The sequence below is a fragment of the Serinus canaria genome, chromosome 4 (assembly GCF_022539315.1).
Source record: "Serinus canaria isolate serCan28SL12 chromosome 4, serCan2020, whole genome shotgun sequence".
Classification (NCBI taxonomy): domain Eukaryota; kingdom Metazoa; phylum Chordata; class Aves; order Passeriformes; family Fringillidae; genus Serinus; species Serinus canaria.
The window spans coordinates 24,719,831-24,738,289 of NC_066317.1; the positions used below are offsets into that span (position 1 = coordinate 24,719,831).

General features: G+C 40.4%; 1 protein-coding gene across 2 annotated transcripts; it reads left to right on the forward strand.

The window, feature by feature from the left end:
- Positions 1–622: 622 nt before the first annotated feature.
- On the forward strand, positions 623–18,048 carry HADH (hydroxyacyl-CoA dehydrogenase). Of its 2 annotated transcripts, none has more exons than XM_030239136.2 (8): positions 623–810; positions 3,965–4,093; positions 5,407–5,564; positions 10,276–10,402; positions 11,636–11,725; positions 13,247–13,319; positions 16,412–16,528; positions 17,579–18,048. In XM_030239136.2, the coding sequence occupies exons 1-8, from the start codon at positions 682–684 to the stop codon at positions 17,695–17,697; spliced, it is 942 nt and encodes a 313-aa protein (XP_030094996.2). In that variant the 5' UTR covers positions 623–681; the 3' UTR covers positions 17,698–18,048. The 2 variants fall into 2 exon arrangements, with proteins under 2 accessions (XP_030094996.2, XP_050829289.1); XM_050973332.1 differs by lacking the exon at positions 623–810 and adding an exon at positions 3,662–3,745.
- The last annotated feature ends 411 nt before the right edge of the window (positions 18,049–18,459 follow it).

An 18,459-nucleotide genomic window follows, 5' to 3' on the forward strand; every position in this document is an offset into this window, starting at 1 on the left:
GCTCGGGGGAGACCTTATCGCTCTCTACATCTCCCTGACAGGAGGGTGTAGCCAGGTGGGGGTAGACCTCTTCTCCCACACAACCAGTGACAGAATAAGAGGACACAGCCTTAAGCTGTACCGGGAGAGGTTTAGGTGGAGCTCTGTTCACAGAGAGGGCGATTGGACACTGGAGTGGGCTGCCCAGGGAGTGGTGGAGTCACCGTCCCTCGAGATGTTTAATGAAAGACTGGATGTGCCAGTTGGCGCCATGGTCCAGTTGCCATGGTGGTGTTTGGTCATGGGTTGGACTCGATGGTCTCGGAGATCTTTCCAGCCTCACTGATTCAGCGATTCTGCGAGCATGAGCAGCGGCAGCGCGAGGGCGAGCGCTGAGGGCAGCGCGGTGACCTCTGAGGCAGAGGGCGGGCATCAGCGCAGCCTCGGCCGCCGGCCCAGCGCCAGCCGGGGACTCGCGGGCGTTCCGGCAGCGCTGACCTTGCCCTTGATGCTTGGCTCTTAAGGAATCAGAGGTAGCGAAGGTGAAAGACCCAACGCGCCTCCCCTCCTCGGCGGGCAGCGGGGACTGGGCAGCCGGAACCTGCCGCCTTCCCCTGGGGCGGAGCGTGGCCCTCGCCCCGCCCCGCCAGGCCAGCCCGGCCCCGCCTCTCCCGGCCGCGCCGCTCGCTCCCCGCCTTCGCCATGGCCTTCGCCACCCGTCACTTCGTGCGTGCCGCTTCCTCCGACGCCGCCACGGCGGCCGCCAAAAAGCTGCTCATCAAGCATGTCACGATCATCGGCGGCGGCCTCATGGGCGCCGGCATCGCCCAGGTGAGCGCGGTGCAGCGGCCCGGCCGCGGAGCGGGAGGGAGCGGAGGCGCCATGGCGGCCGGGGCCCCGGGGCGAGCCCTGAGGCCAGCGCGGGCCCTTCCCGGGCTGCTGCTCCTGCGTCCCGGAGCTCCGCTGGGGCTCTTCGCTCGGAGCTGAGCCCAGCTGTGGTGCTGCACTCCGCGCTGTCCCCGGTGGGAAGGGACGAGCTCTAGGGAGGGCGAGCCGTCCGCTGGCGGACCAGCGTTAATAAAACCCACAACTAAACGTAACAACCCTCCTGGCGCTTCTCGGAATGTGTTAGAGTCCGTGGTCGAACTCCTTCGCGCTGCCTTTCCGGGCTGTGTTGGTGTGGGAAGCAGTGGCTGCGCTGGCTCTCGGCCGTGCTGGGCGGGACGCAGCCCTGCGCTCCGCTGCCAGCCTGCCGCGGCTTCGGGTTCCACTGCCGCCGAGGCGGGGTGCAAAGCATTGCTGCTCCGCTCCTCTCCTCTCTGCTTGCTCAACTCTCACACGTCTCCTGCTGATCCGCCCAACTTCAGGTCAGACGACTCGGCGAGAAGAACCAAGGCTGATGGCTTAAATTGTTTAAGGTGGTTGTTAAGACAATGCGTGGACTAATTGTAAGCAGACAGTGGGTAATGTGGAAAATGTTGGTTGGAAAGAAGATTCTTCTAACTTGGCAAGGGAGCAAATCTAGCGACGTTTTAGACATTTTACATGCAGCAGCTAAATTGAGCATTTAGCTATCAGTCATTTTCAGAATTATGAAGTGGTTAATATTTAAATAGGACTTCTTTTCCCAGAGTGTAATCTCAGGTCTTTGGCTTTTAAGTTCACCTTTAACTTGATAGCTTTGGGGCATTAAATTGAAGAGTCCTTTCAGTGATTGAAAATTTTGGCACTTACTTAATTCAGAGAAAGAACCTGTTGCCCAGGATACCAGGGTAGTTCACAAACTTCATAAAGAATAAGGGGGGTAGGCAAACATCCAAGTGAAGACTGACAGTGGAGCTGGAGCTCATAAATAGCAGTTCTCCATTTCAATGAATTAATTAATAAGTTTGCTTCTCAAAGATTTCTTACATTCCTGGCAAATCTCTAGCAGCTGGAATACAGAGGCAATTTATTTGGCTAAGAAAATAGTTGTTTGTTCTCTTTTCTGATAAAAATACTCCTCTGTATCATAATACTAGAGCTTGAGGTTTCCACTGGAGAACCATCAAAGAACAAGTTAGAAAAAAAGTTGTTCTTGTGTTTGAGGAAGATGCAGACTATGCAAAGCTTATAATTTTCCAGGTAAGTGTGCTGATCTTGTTCTGCTGGACTGCACATTTTCAGACAGCAGCTTGTCAAGAGAAACATGTCTGGTATTTGGCAGTAACAGGGGTTGCAGGCCTCTACAGCTCTTAAGGACCCAGGATTGTTTTGCTGACCATCTGCTTCCAGTTTATCAATCCAAACTTATCTCAAAGCAGAGGTCATTATAACACTGAGTGGTGTCTCCCCTGTACCCTATTATTAAAGCTGCTTTTCATCCCTTTTTGAGCACTAAAGAAATTGCATCTCCTGTTCTCTTGTTTTTTCATATTTTTCATATTGTCAGATGAAGCAAGCCTCTGCTAAAGTGTATGGCTGAAAGCCATAATTTTTGATTCTGCCCCGTGAAAAGCACTTCTATATGAAAATAGGATTAATTGACTCCCCAGCACTTGTATTTCTTATTTAGAAACACATTCTTAAGATCACTGGATAGTAGAGTTTAAGAAAGCATATGATTGAGTTGCAAGGAAATGGTATGATCTTGTCTCATTTCCTTCTTCCCTGTCCATGTAAATGGGAAATGGGAGATGTTAATTTTTATAGGATTTTCCACCAGCTGGTCAGTGATGGTGTCACAAATGGATCCTCAGGGAAGTGCCTCTTAAAAATGTACTTGGTAGTGATTTTCATCTTCAGATGAAAAATCACTGTTACAAATGATCAGCAGCAGATGAAGTGTTAGGAGTAGAAGTACATTTGATTTAAGTGGTTTTTATGGGATGGCCATAGTGAAAATAAAAAACCAAGTTGGATAAAGAAATGTCTGTGTGCAGATTGACCCCTTCTTAAAGCTCTACTGCTGCTGTCCAGAGACAATCTGGCATTTATTTATTTGCTGGGTTAGTGAGGCAAATTGGATGAGAATATCACAATCCTTTTCTTCATGAGATAGCTGTACTTTCCATTTCAGCTAGCTTTGTTGGAGTAGGTTTTGTGGGTGCATGAGTCTTTAGTCATCATGTGTAAGATTAAATGTAAGGTAAAAGATTGCAGAAGGGAAGCTCTGAAGTTGAGTCACTTTAAAACCATCAGTGGAACTGTGTTTTAATATCTGTTTTACATAGTTACTAAATCACAACTCTGTTAGTTCAAGGATTCTGGAAGTGAAGATAGGCTGTTGCTGACTAACAAGAGGAACATAAATAAAGTAAAAGTGAAGTAACAGATAATGAGCAGCTGATCTTTAATGTGCTGGACACCTTCCAGTAGTGCTGTGTGTAGCTGAGCCAGTGTTTGCACCAAGTGCAGAGCAGGAAGACTTTGCAGCCATGGAAAGTCTCCCTGGAGACTTTCCATGGCTGCAGGGAGACTTTGGAGACGTGGAATCCTGGAGTGGCAAATGTCCACTGCTGCTCCCAGCTTCACTGTCACCTTCCTGTTGTTGCAGGGACATGCTCATGGTCTGACAGCAGAGCTGTGTTCTGGGGACACAGGGTTGGCCATCCCCTGTGCCACCTGCTCACCCTGCCAGCCTTCCAGTTTTGGTCTCCACAGCCCTTTTTCCTTACAAGATCCAAGGCTCTCAGCTGAAACACTTGTTCCTTTCAAGATGGCTGTTTATTCTGTAGCCACAGCCACAGAATTTAGATGCCTTCAGACACAAGATTCTGCAGACAGTGTAAGGGAGAGATTTCTTTTTCCTTTTCCCTCAAGTTGTTTGAGACCTTTGTCACTTCAGTGTCACCCCAACTTTTATAATTTCTCTAGTCAAGTGCATTTAAGTCAATGTATCTTAGCTGTCTTTTGCCTAAATCCCTGGCATATTGTCTACACAAATCAATATGGTTGGTTGTTTTGTGACATTGATGTTGAATTTTTATTTTTTTTTAACTTCTAGGTTGCTGCAGCCAGTGGTCACACTGTGGTGTTAGTTGACCAGTCAGATGAAATCCTTAAAAAGTCTACAAAAGGAATTGAAGAGAGTTTGAAGAGAGTGATAAAGAAGAAGTTTGCAGATAATCCTGAGGTTGACACCTTCTTTATTCCTTTAGGAAAACTTGGAAGAATAAAAACTGCCATAATGAAGTTTTGATATTGCAGTTATGCATTATAGAGCATGTTATTATATTGCTTAAAAAGAAAACTTTTTTCCCATGTGTGCTCAAGAAGCTGGAATTTCAGTTTGTTTTTTATTTTTAATTTAGGGAGGTTGAAAGATGTGCTACCTCATTTTCTTTCCTTAATAAACTTCAGCTTTAAGCTAAAGATTTAAACCAACTTAGCAATCTTTTAAAACAGATGCTAAGTGTGTAATGGAATAAAATTATTTATCCTAAGTTAAAAGCAAGCAAGCAGTCTTTGAGTGCTTACCTGGAGCGCACCCATTTTGTCCAAAAGCAAACACTAACAAAATTGTCTTAATACCTGAATAAGGAGTCTTTTAATTTTTTTTCCCTCCTAACACTTGGGCACAGGATTACTGCAAAGGAAATGAGAGTGCAAGTGACACATGTTAGATGTAGAACTTTGCACTTGCGTTGCTGAGTAAGTCTTGCATACAGCAAGCCACTCACTGTGGTGCAGTTGATGAGCCTTGCTTTGTATCCTAAGGGTTACTTGTTGCTGTGGTTGTTTCTCTAAATTCCTCAGCAGATTCATTCCTTCTTTTGATACATATTTTGATACAATGTATACTGATATTGATGACTGCCAGAAAAAGATGCAGCAGATGAAGGAAATAAAAAGAGCTTGTTTGCAGAAGTATGGAAGTGCCAGGATAAGTAGAGCATACATATATAATTATGGAGAGCCCTTTAATCAAAAAGAAAACTGTCCACATAATACTTGCTCTTTTTGTATGACATTATACTCTACCATATAGGGTTTTTTTCATTTGTACTGTGTCTCCATTTACCCTGGGTTGAAAGTCTTGCATTTCTGTTTGATTTCTGCCCTCACAAACTATGTCAACAGATTTACTAGTGAGGAAACATTTCCCCCCACTTTTTCACTGAAACTATAACTACTGATTGACCAACCAGATGATCACTCAGACTCTTGTGCTGAATGTTGAACTACAGCAAATGGTCTTCCTAAAAGAATGAATTTAAAGGTCTCCTGTTTGCTTCAAAACATTTAATTGGCTAGGAAAATTTTGTCACTGGAAAGCATTGTACCTTTATACACTTAAAACTTTCTCATTGATTAGAAAATGTGGCAGACTGCCTGCCTGTGGGGTGCTCAAAACCACTAGAGAACATGAGGGGATTCTCATATAAAATAAATATATCAAAATAAATCACTGTAAATAGACATTACAGCTGCTTGAAAATGTTTCAGGCTGGTGCCGAGTTCATTAAGAAGACCTTGAAGAACGTCACAACAAGCACAGATGCAGCATCAGTGGTCCACAGCACGGATTTGGTGATAGAAGCCATTGTGGAGAACCTGGAAGTTAAAAATAAACTCTTCAAGACGCTGGATAAGTTTGCACCAGAGTATGTATATTTTTCCTGTTACATTTGAAACTTAAACTATTTTCTGTTTTTATACTCACAGTTCTCTGTTTTCTTAGCTGCTTTATTTAACAATGAGTTTTGGTGTCTTAGACTAGCTCCAGACTATCATGTTGGTGTGGAATAGTTGTTGTGCCAGGTGCATATGTTCCAAACATTCTCAGGTGTATTGCATTGCTTCATTTGCTTGTTGCATTGCTTCATTTGTTGTTCCAGGTGTGTTTAGTCATTAAGATTGCCTATCTACTTGGCAATTTCAAATTTTAATCCAACTACAAATGCAGAACAGTAGAATTGACTTGTTCCAGTGGACATGGGTTACTGTTAATGTTGTGTTCCCATACTTAAATTGGGAATTGGAATGCTAAAATATTTGTTTCCAGCACAACTGTCATAAACAAGTTTTAAGAAATCTCACTCAGCTCAATAATATCTTAAGTGAACTGACTTTACTTTGTATTACAAGAGTTAGGAAACAGCCATTGCTGGTTATTGTGTGTGATGTAAAAGTGTAAATAGTATTTTAGTAGGTACTCATTCAGTTGCATGAAGTCCCTGGAAATGTCTTTGAACTATATTTGATAACTGTTGGAAGCTACTGTTGAATATTTTCCAAATCCAAAAATGCTGTTAAGGTGAGCATGCAGTCTCAGAAATTTGAGCCTTGTAATTGATGAGTCAGGATTATAAGACCTTGACTGCTTATTGAGATTTTATCTAGCGCAGGTAAATTTGGGGGTATATTGGCTATATTCTAGACTGTCTGACCTGTCAACTGGGCAAGCTGTGCCTTGACTATCATATCAAGTGAGAAAAGATGTTATCATTAGTTGACTGGGGAGATTTTCAGACCTTCTCCTACTATCAGTAATTAAAATTACCTGGTAATTTTGAAAACAGTAAATGATCACAAGCAGCCATGTACTGAGCACAGGGTAACTTGCCATTACCCTGACACACAAAAGTAAGTAGATACCTTCCACATTTACGAGAGTACCTTGTTATGGTGGTTTTGTGCCTATTTTGTGCATACAGACCATTGGTTGGCTGAGTATTTAATGAGCAAATTGGAGTGTACTAAATGGTAAACTGTCTAAAACCAGTCAGCAAGGAAATGTGGGCATAGGGACTTGGAGCTTCACTTAAAAACATGTATGCTTGGAACACCTGAGGCTATTTTTTGTAAGACTGAGCTGTTCATCAGCATAGCTGCTGTAAAACATCAAATTTTACATCACAGTGTTAAGAGATCCTGGGGGTTGTTCAAATATGCTCCTGCCCATTGCAAAAGGGATGATTTTGCAGAGTTGGGGAAAATGGCTAAGATAAGAAGCCTTCCTTTTTAAGAGGATATTTTGAAGCTATTATAAGCGTACAGATATCTTATACGCAGAGTAAAGGAAGGTTAAGTGGATAGCAAAGAAATGGATTGCAGTGTGGAAAGTCTAGATGAAAAACTGGTAAAATAGTGAAACTTAGTAGTCAAGTGTTTAAAATATTAGCTTTGGATACAAAAGGTAACTTTGTAACTGTGAGAGAGTATAGAGTTGCAGATGATGTGCATAGTGTGTGGAAAGACAGAAACCTGTAGTGACTGTTTTTCCATGTATTAGAAGGAAGCAGTAGGCTTTACTCATCCCACATGGCACTGTGCTGGAATGGAAAGCTCTCCCTGTCAGTGCAAGCATTCTACAGCCTTTTCTAAGGCTGAATAGTTCAAAATGTGTAAACCTATTGTGTGGACTAACTGTTGTGTCGGCTGGGTGGTAGACTTGTGGTTAATTGGTAACCAAGACAGGATTTGTTTAAAGACAGCTTTGAGTCTCAGGAGGAACTTTGCTTCTGAGGGGCTCTGAGCATTGATGACCCTCTGAAGTGTGGGTTACAGGGAGAGACCAGGAAAGACCAGGATGCTCTGGAGGAATGACTTGGCTTCTTTCAAATCTCTGAACTTCCCACAGGGGTGGATGATAGCAGGTGGAAATGTGAGGGGCTATGTATTACAGTTGTTCTGACAAGATGATGAATTCTGCCTGTGAAATACAAGGTGTGTGAAATCCTGCATTTTTCTTCTTTTGTGATGTATTTCATGTCTCATGCATTTCCTCAGCTGCAACATGTACTTGTTCATCTCCCAATTTTGCACTATGGAGACATCTCTGAGGAAAATAAATAAGTCTGGGAACTGCAAAAAACTGAAATATTACATTGAAAAAGCATAGCACAATTAATTCCTTTTCCTTTTCTTATAAAAACTGTAATTCCTCTGAAAGTGGATCTAAACATGTAGGGGATGGGAAAGCTATTCTTTTATTGAGAGAAGTTGTATTTGTGAGTGGGGAGCAAATTTCTCCTAAGTGTTCAGTTCAAATGTAATAAGCCAGGAGCATTTGGCAACCCCAGAGCACCTTGGAAACTCAGGGTATTGCTCATCTGGGTAACTGTCCAGCTGAAACATTGGCTGCTGTTTCTTGGGTGCCATTAGTCTGAGAACATACTGGTTTATGTTCTCGGAACTTTGCAAAAATTTATGTTCTTGGAGCACTGCAAAATGTGGAAGGCAGAATTCTATGTTCTATTCCTCTCAGTATTAAACTCACCATATTTGGTATTTATTACCGTGTTACATGGTCATCATCTTTGGAGCAGAGTAAAGCATTGCTACCCACTCTTCAGTTGTGCTTTCCTTTTCTTGAATGGAGTTAATCTTGCATTTCCATTTTGAAAAAGGTCAGGCTAGGATTTTTGTAGACACTGCAGCAATTTTCCAAGCAGGGTCGTAAGGAATATGACAAAAGAACTTTATCTTTAAAGTATTCTCTTTAGGAACTTTTCTGTACTTGATTTCTGGTTTTTTTCTGGGATGTAGGAAATGCCCATCAATATTCCTCAGTCTAGGATTTGCCTTTAAATGTGGAAACTTGGCTTGGACCTGGCCAGTGTTTTTCAGCTGTTCACTATGTTACAACAAATGTGTTATAAAACTGTTAAAAAAAGAAGTATTGTTCAGTGTTTGCTGTGTAAGGCAGCTGGACTGTAAGAGTTGGATTTATTGGAAATATTTATTCACGTTTCTCTTGTGTTGGGCTCTGCTTTTGACGTCTTTCCCTGAGCCACTAGATGGCACCAAGAGAAAGCACTCTGCTGCTTGGAAAACCATTTCTATGGCTTCCCAAAGCCTCCCAACTCTGCTGTCACCTGAAGCGGGGATTGTGTCATTCTAAGTCACAGAGGCATGAAAATTTATTCTAAACTCAACTGAAATAAATTGGTTGGTCAGAGAAGAAAGTGTAACTAAAATGCACTTGTTCACAGTGCAAATCCTTTTCTTTTTTCCAAGGCTTTCTGTTGTGTGAAGCTACAGAAGAAGTACTGAGGTAAAATCTCCTACATGGACTCAGATATAAACCTAGCAATTATATTTCACAAATCAATGTGCTTCTTTTTTATATGAGTGTTTTAATTTTTACATACAGTTTCAGATTTTTGGTGAGAGTGACTTTTGTATGCACTGGCCTTGCAATGTCAAAACTATGAAATGCAGAATGTTCCTCTTAGTACCTCACCTCAGAACAGTATAAGGCCACTTTATGGTAGAGAGATAATAAAAAAATATTTGTAAGAAGAATAAGCAGGAATTTTCAGGACTTTTTATTTCTTCACTATAACAAAAAAGAAAAAAATGATAAAAAAATGGAAAACAAAGTGGGTGGTTTTGTCTTGAAATGTTTTCTTTAATGCCACCATAAAAATGTCACCATGACTTGGACATAGCTTTTCTGAAAGCTCTGTTGCAAAGCTCAGTTACATATTAGTAAAATGTAAGCAAAACATCAACATACTTATACATTTTCTGAGTCTAGCAGGATAACTTTTTGAAGGGATAGTAGGATGCAGCCCAAAATGAAAGGTAGGTTTTCACCTCTAATTTAGTTTCTGATTTTCTGATTTGAAGAAAAAGCCATTTCTTTAAGTTTTTGGTGTGATAGCAGGGCTGTTGAGGTTTTGAGATATTTCTGGAAAGAAAAACCCAAACAAACAAAAACCTCAAACCATTATAAATTTCAGTTAGTAAATCGGGTTTATGTCTGGAGAAGGACTTCATATATGTCTTAAAATTCATGGCATTTTGTAGATCCTTTGCAGCTTTCTATGCATGGCAGGTCTTACATTTTCTCTAGTTTTTTTTTCCCCATTAAATCTTTGCTCTGGTGGTATGTTTGCTCGTCATGTCTTTCATTGATAATTTTAAAACAAAGTAGATTGCACATTTTCTGTAGGACTCCAAAGTGCATTTTTGACACAGCATGTGACTGGGTTTCAATAAATGTGTAAATGTGTTTAACAACAAATAAAAATACCCTTGGGTTTCCAGGACTACTGAAGGAATTACCTAGAATGGATTTGGGGAGTGAAATAAAATTTTCTACTTGCACAGTCCTTTTTTCTAGCCCCTAATAAAAGTATTCAGTATAATTCCTCAAGAATCAGAAAGCCACATGATCTTTGCAGTGGTTATTTAAGCACTGCTGTGCTTAGACCTCAGCAAAAGGACCGTGATAAACTGCAAGGATATTTCTGAGAATTCTTGCATGGTTAGCCAATGGACGTCTATTTATGTTTAGTGCCTTAGTCTCCTACTGTACTTTATATATATTTCTTATATTTCAGTCTATATATTTCTTGTTCCCAGGCACACAATATTTGCAAGCAACACTTCATCCTTGCAAATCACAAAGATGGCAAATGCAACCACCAGGCAGGATCGATTTGGTGGTCTCCATTTCTTCAATCCTGTGCCTATGATGAAGCTCGTGGAGGTGAGTGTCTTATGAGCACACCTTACAGGGGCTGCTGTCATCATGTTCCATCAGCTACAGCTGCAGCCCAGCAGTGCAATTGTCAGCAGTGGGATTTCAGTGAGATTGACAGAGCAGATCTCAGTTTGCAGCTGTTCTGATATGGAATTTGCTACCTCTAGTGACTAGAGGGTGCTGCAGTCTCTGTTGAGGGGCGGCTTTAACAGACAGAGCTAACTCCTTCGGTCTTAAGGCTCCTGAGTTCTCCACTGAACTGCCAACAGAGGTGCTGCTTATAGCCATCATTTCAAGCAGGAAGGCTTATTTGTAAGAATTGCTGATACCGGTGTAGAAATAAATAGAAACTGTCGTGAGGTGAAATCTTATTGCTTTGTCACTTTTGAAACAAAGTCAGTCATGTTTATTTCAATATTTCCAGTGCTACAGGCTGGGGAAGAGGGGCTGGAAATCTGACCAGAGGAAAGGGATCTGGGAGTGCTGGCTGACAGCTGCTGAACATGAGCCAGTGCCCAGGTGGCCAAGAAGGCCAATGCCATCCTGCCTTGTGTCAAAAATAGTGTGGCCAGCAGGACCAGGGCTGTGACTGTCCCCCTGTACTCAGCACTGGTGAGGCCACACCTCGAATGCTGTGTCCAGTTCTGGGCCTTTCACTACAAAAAGGACATCAGAGTGCTGGAGCATGTCCAGAGAAAGGAAACAGAGCTGGTGAAGAGTCCAGAGAGTAACTCATATGAGGAGCAGCTGAGGGAGCTGGGATTGTTTAGCTTGAGAAAAGGAGGCCAAGGAGAAACCTTATCACTCCCTAAAATTACCTGAGAGAGGGTAGTAGAGAGGTGGAGTAGCTGCTAGAACTTGTTCTATCAGCAACTACAGCTGTTTAAATGGGTCGGTAGAGTGATGTCTTTGTGTTTCCCAAGACAAGAGACTATGTAGCTTTTATAGTTATTTTGATACACTATAATCTCTTAAGTGTGCTTTCAAAGAATGGTTCCTTTTACCATCCTTCCATAGTAGCTGAGTGGGAAAGTGTCTTAAAGAAACACAGCATTGCAAAATGATGTGTCTATGTGTAAAATAGTGCTCTGTGTATGTTACATATCTATACATTGAAGTTGGTTTTCTGCGAAACATTTTGTGAGTTTCTGGAAGAGTATTCTGAATTACATTGCTGCAAAGGGGAAATGGGAGAGATTCTGCTCATAAATATGCTTATGCTCTCTCTACCTTCCCTAGGTCATCAAGACTCCAATGACCAGCCAAAAGACTTTTGAATCACTTGTGGATTTCAGTAAAGCAGTAGGAAAGAGTCCTGTCAGTTGTAAGGTGAGTATGTTTTGACAGTATAGTGTTCAGAGGGTCTGTCCTTGTAGACTGTTAATTTTAAGGTGGTAGGTTTTAGTAGATGTATGAGCACTTCAAAAATTTCTAGGCTGCTTCTTGTCCAGTTTGTCTTCATAATTAAAAGCAATTTGACAAAGAAAACACCCACATTTACCACAAATTCTTCAAAGTCCAGTGACTCTAGACATCTTGTCTAGAGCAGCAAAACTCACAGGTATCAGAGCTTACTGTTATGGAGGCTTTTTTTCAAGTTCTGCAGAGGACTAGACTGGAGAGCTTGAGCAGGAGCTCATCTTTAGCCATGCTGGCGACAAAACTGCTGCCTCTGGTACTGTGAGGCAGTTGGCTAAATCCTCCATGGTGTGTGCTCATTGCAAGTTTTTCTTAAGACTGCAGTAACTAGACACATATTAATCTTAATTTATTCTCAGCTTTGGCTTTTCCTCTAGAGAAACACCCTACTTTGAAAGCTCACTTTTTCTGAATCCATTAAGCTGTGGTCTGGATAGCTTTATGCAAGCTACTGCTTTGGGTTTCACAGCCCCCAGGAGGCAGTTGATAATAAAAAGAAGGGCCTGCAATCCGGTAGTTACTGGATTAATTAATTCAGCTTCTGGATGCGGGACTCTAATTCTGGCTATGTTCTCTAAATTCTGACTAAATTGTTCTGTGGCCTTAGTTGACTTTTTCCTATTTCTGTCACTTTAGTACTGTGCAATGTGCAGAATATAGGAAGAATTGTTATAAATTAGTTGCATAGAGAATAATGCAGTATCCATGCCTGAACTTTTTTTTAAATTCTTGCTTATAGAAGAAACATTGCTTGGGATTCTCTGGATTAAATACTGAGATAAAGTGGAATGAAGAATAAACACCTGAAACAATAGTAATATACAAAATAATATTATATTTGCAGAACTCTTTCTCTTGTGTTTGATTGAGTGATTGTGCTTTTGATTGATGCTTGTGCAAAAGAAGTTTTGTATTCATTTGTTACCTTCTGACAGCATGTGTCTTATCTTTTCATTGTTAGTGTTGATCTTTGCTGTTAAAACTATCCTAACTTTTAAAAGTATGGATCACCAGTGAGCAGTGGGGGTGAAGCAGACTATTTAGTCAGGAGTGCTTCTGGTAGAGGACACACAGAAAAAAACCTTCTTGGGAGGAACTGCTTTTCTCCTAACCTTCAGGAAATTGTATCATTAGACTCTTGATAAAGAAAAGACTATCCTTATTAAATTGTTTTAAGATTAATTGCTTTGGCTTGTAGTAGTCTTATTGTTCTCAGTCATGATGACTGTTTATGTGGCATTCCTTGTTTGAATTTTACAATGTTTTATGCTTTAATACTGAGCAGATAAATGAGATGAAAAATACAGTTCAGAGAGTACCATCATAATGATACAATAAGTGTCTTCATCCACTTGATTTATTTGTCACATAGCATTGAGTGTAGTTCTGGTAAAGAGTGTTTACTTAGAATCCCTTTTTTATTTTTCCTAGGACACTCCTGGGTTTATTGTAAACCGTCTCCTGGTGCCATATATGATGGAAGCAGTTCGTCTTTTTGAGAGAGGTACTTGGTGGGATATTCCCTTCAAGGGATGTTGACATAGAACACTACTAAATGTTACATTGCTTCAGAAAAGCTGTGGGATTCCCTCAAAATTTTCAGACATTAAAGGCTGGAAATGAATAGAGAATGTTAAATATGAGCCAACATGTGTAGCTGGAAAGGCCTTGCCTTCACTTTGAAAGATCAGGTTATGCAGAGCTGGAAGGTACTTGTGTGTGAAATTACTGGTGGTGGAAAATGTTTCTGGCTTGGAGGTGACCAGGTGAGTGTAGAGCTATTGTAAAAACTTCCATTGCCACCTATTCAGGAGCTTTCCTCTCTCTGTCCCAGGAGACATTGTTTAAAGTGATTGAAAGCCCCATGATGGGACCTTTAGTAAGGTTCTCCTGAGTTCACTCACATGGGGCTTGTGAAATAAATCCCCAGTTTCAAGGTAAGTGGTGTAATAGTGTCACACTGTGGTACTGGCACTGAAGTGATTTGAGCTGAGCTACTGCCACATAGAACTTCCTGTTCCCCTTCTGTGTTGATTTTTAGACATAGGTTCTTCAGGAACTCCTGTCTCACTGCTGGTCTCTTCTACATTAATATGGAGGTAAAAATAATTATGAAACCCCAAAGAACCACTGAATTTTTCAAAGTATTGAAGCTTGTTTTGAAAAGAAGCCAATAATGAATGTAGTGGATAAAGATGAAATTACAGACTATAATTGCTTTTATTTCAAGTGCTCTGCTCGTAGCTCTGTGCTTCTATGAATGTCATTTGAAACATTTTGTTTTTGAAATCACTGCCTTTTTACAGATGAAAGCACTCCATTTTCAGAATTCCTCCAAGTATGCTTTAAATATTAAAAATCTCTTTTAAAGCACATGGAAGGGATGGTTTGATTTCTAAAAAAAAAAAAATAAAACAACACTACTTGTTTATCCATCAACAGATGTACCTAATTACATCTCAAAGGGAGAAAAGAGTAAATTTAGTGACTTGAAAGGCAAAGGCATGAATGTGAGGGGGCATTATTCTTTTAGAAAAAGTCATAGTTTTGAATAAAGTGTATGGGTGTTTCAGTGTGTTTAAGAGGTGCTTTTGTTAAGTGACATGTATCATTGTGCATATTTCAGGAGACAACAGAACTTCTAATTAAATGCAGAAGAAAACAGTTACTGAATTTGTATGTTAAAACTGAATGCTTTTTCCTAAACAAAACAATATTTTGATTTAATCTTTATTCTTTTTGTATTTTCTTCTACAGTATGATATTTCCAAAATTGCTGAAGTTAATTTGTGACTTTTTAACTCTAATGAAATCTATTTTAAAAGCTAGTTGATGTCTTGGGGAGGTTGATGGCTGCCTTTTAATTCATATGTTCCAGTGAATCTGGTTAAATTTCTGTTATATTCTTTGTGTCTATTCTCAGAGTAGACACTTGAGCCAGATTGTCATCTACATTAAATGAAATTGTGTCTCTTTCCTGGTAATCCTAAGCACTGAAGTGCCATTTTATTGGGCTAGTCCTTGCATTTTTATTTCTACAAAATCTCATTCTGTTAAATGTTCTCTTTTGCTTAAGCAATATATCTTTAGTATATTAACAATGACTTAAACGGGGCATATTGTAAATATTAATGTATAGTGGTCTGTGCTGCTCTGTCCTTAGTGGAAAAACTAAAAAGCAGTCAGCTAAGTTTCTATGGAAATCTGCTTTCTACTAGGAGAGACTAGAACTAGGGATATAGCCCTTGTGTGCCCTTTTACTGCCTTTTATTGTGTTCTAATTGAACTGTTGAGTGGCCAAGTCCCAAGTTTGACAACGTGGGACAAATCTATTGAGAAAATAGGTCTGTATACCTGCATCAGCTGCAAATGAGCTGAGGATTTAGCTCTGTTTGAATTTGGGGAACTGGAATTATGTTTGGATTAGGTAAGACTACTCTCCACAGCTTCTCAGAAATAAAATGTGGCTTAAAAAGAACATTGTCAGCTTTAAAGAGTAAAAGGAGGTTTATATAAATTATAAGTTCGTACAGAACTGTCACTGAAGTTGTTACCTTTACAAGAGATTTTGTAAATTTATTTCTAGGGTTCTCTGATCTTAGGCATATAAATTGCACAGGCTGTGTCTGCCAAGCTGCCGGACACCGTGCATGCCTGTGCGCATTGAGCACGGAGGGTACTTAACAAGTTCCTCTGGGGTTTGTATAACTTCATCCTTTTTGGAGCATCTGCAGAAAAAGTGCACTGCCTTTCTCAAAATATGAGTTAGAGGTGTGCAGTAGAGGTGCATCTGCTTTGCTGACAGTCTGAAATATGTATTCCCAGCTAAAGAATGAGGTTGAAGTTAACTGTGACAATGTGGCAGTGCAGGATTTGTAGTTTTATAGGCGCAGAATGAAGTAGAAGTAACACATTTCTGATAATTTTGGTTATTTCTTTTTAAATCATTTCGGAATTCATTAATTCATCTGCACCTGCACAGTCATTTCAGGTCTCTCTTATGTGCCATCTCTGATTCCAACAGATATCCTCTGGTGATAGGTGCTATAGATAAGCATGTTACTCAGATGCTTCTGCCCCCTTCTCCACACCTGCCTTACCCATCAGCTGGATACCAGTTGTGTTCTGGCAGCTGTAGTGTAAGGGTAGCTCTGTCCTGTGCATTGTTCAAAACCTGCTGCTGATCTCATGAAGCTGAAATTGAGTTGTTTCCTTCCTTACCCTGTTCTGCTGCCTCCAAAAGAAGCTCTTGTTTCTTCATAGTGACCAGTTCTTCCTTTAGTTGTTCTGATAGGGTCAGCATGGGAGCTGTGGCTCCATCAGCAGTGCAGTGCTCTATATTGAAATGCAAGAGGAAACCAGGAAAATAGAAAGCAGTCCTGCAGGGCTTGCTTTTTTTTTTTCTTTTTTTGCGAGAGGTTCAGCTTTATGCTCCACTATGTGTATGCTGACTCCAGTTTCTGTGGCTGTGAAACATGCAGAGATTTCTGTGAAGAGGTGCACCAGGGTGAAATAACACCCTGTTAATTATTTATAAGTGGTGCCAAGGAGATGCGGAATCTTCTCTGTTCATCAAACTGTCAATCTTTTCTCTAGGAGATGCATCAAAGGAAGATATTGATGTTGCTATGAAGCTTGGGGCTGGCTATCCCATGGGTCCATTTGAACTGCTGGACTATGTTGGGTTGGATACCAGTAAATACATTATAGATGGTACTGCATGCTTCTTTTTTTCTGCTTTTCCACTTTCTAGCTAAATTGTAGATGTTTTAATGCAAATTTGACTCTTAATTATTTAAACTGAATATTTATAGTATAGCCTTTGGACTGTTAAGGAGAAAGGATTCAGCTGTTAGGATTCAGCTCAGAAAGCTGTGTGAGTACAGCATTTGTACTGCATGCCTGTACCCTTTGTACATGGGGACAGAACAGTGGTGGCTTGGCTGACTTCATCAAGTGCTATTGGAAAATAGTAAAGATATTAACATTAATGGTACTTTATATTACTAAAAAGAATCAGTGGGAAGGGTGACATGTACTGGAGGTGAGGAATTCTGTGAAAATCAACAAATGTTGAGACTCCCTATCCTTTTTCTGCCAGCTATATTTTCATTCTTAATTAATAGCAAACCCAGCAAATATCTCAAAGGATGTAAGTGAACCATCTCCCTGTCACTTCAGTTAATAAGTGCGTGAATGTCAATACAGTAACAAAAACATACATAATTGGTGATGGCTTGTTGATGGTTGTTGTGTTCTTTTGAGTAAGCAGCTTAAACATTCTCTGAGGCAGAATGTCACTTCCATGATGGCATTTTCAGTGGAACCTCTTTTGCTCTTAGTCAGTACTGTGGAGTAGTGTTAAATTAGAAATTCCAAGTCACCATGTGTTTCACAGGTAGAAATTCAACTTGGAATTTCTTTGTACTTGAATTTCTTTTCAGCAGAACCTTTATTTTATTTCCTTGTACTTAACTATGTTTCAAAAGTTCTTAATTGTTTTAAAAAATCCTCAGTTGTGGAGACTATAAGGTGTTCGGAGTACACTGAGCCTGAAGACTAATTCTTATTTTTGTGCATAATCATCAGTACTGATCTGGGCATTATGAAGCTGTACTGCAGGGTCTCAGAGAGCCTAGAATAAGTTCCAGTCCTTCTTCAGTTTTCTGACCTTCGAATATTTTTCTAAGGAGATGCAGATCTCTATTATCTTTGCATATAAACAGAACTGTTACTAATTCCTTCACTTCCCTTCCTTTCCAGGGTGGCATTCACTAGAGCCCAACAATCCTCTTTTTGCACCCAGCCCACTCCTGAATAAACTGGTAGAAGAAAAGAAGCTGGGTAAAAAGACTGGAGAAGGATTTTACAAATACAAATGAACTCCAGACCTGAAGAGGTGTTAAACTATCTGTATATGCTATTGAGCATTGCCATAATACAGGTGTTTAAACCTTCCCAAGGGTGGCACGAGCTGCATTTAGAACATAACTCACTTGTGAACGGAGTGATTGCACTAGTTAACTATGGTCAAAGCTTGATTTGGTAGATTGTTTTTTTCTTGTAATTCCAAAAAAAACTTTCAATGTACAGTGCCTTCATGAAATGTTGATTTTTCTCAGGTGCAGTACAGAATGATAAGTGAATTTATGTATTTGAAATGGTATTATATTGATGGGGAAAATCCTAAAAATAACCTTACTTTCTTAAAAATAAAACTTTCAACAATTTTGTATTGAGTGTGAGAGCTTGCAGTTGTGTCTTGGATGGAGCCCACAGGATGGCAGTCTCTTCCCATACTGGCAAAGGCAGTGGGTTGTTTTGTTAAGATTTTTATTAAGTGCACCACTAATCTGTAGATGTAAATTACAGTGCCTTGAACAATGATGTTTTGAAGGACATATTTAAAAACAAAGAAAAGAATCCCACAATAACAGGCTGCTCCCCAAACAGAAGGTTCCCAATAAAGCATCTAAAAGCAGAGGTTATGATTTGCATTGGGGTGTTCTAGCATTTTCAATTAGTGGATATGGGCCTACTTTTGCTAGGTGCTGTAGAAAAATAATGAAGATTTCTAGGGGATTTCTGGTCTCAGGGGCATAAGCTAGGATTCTGGTGAAAGCTTCTGAATGTTTTCTTGAGTC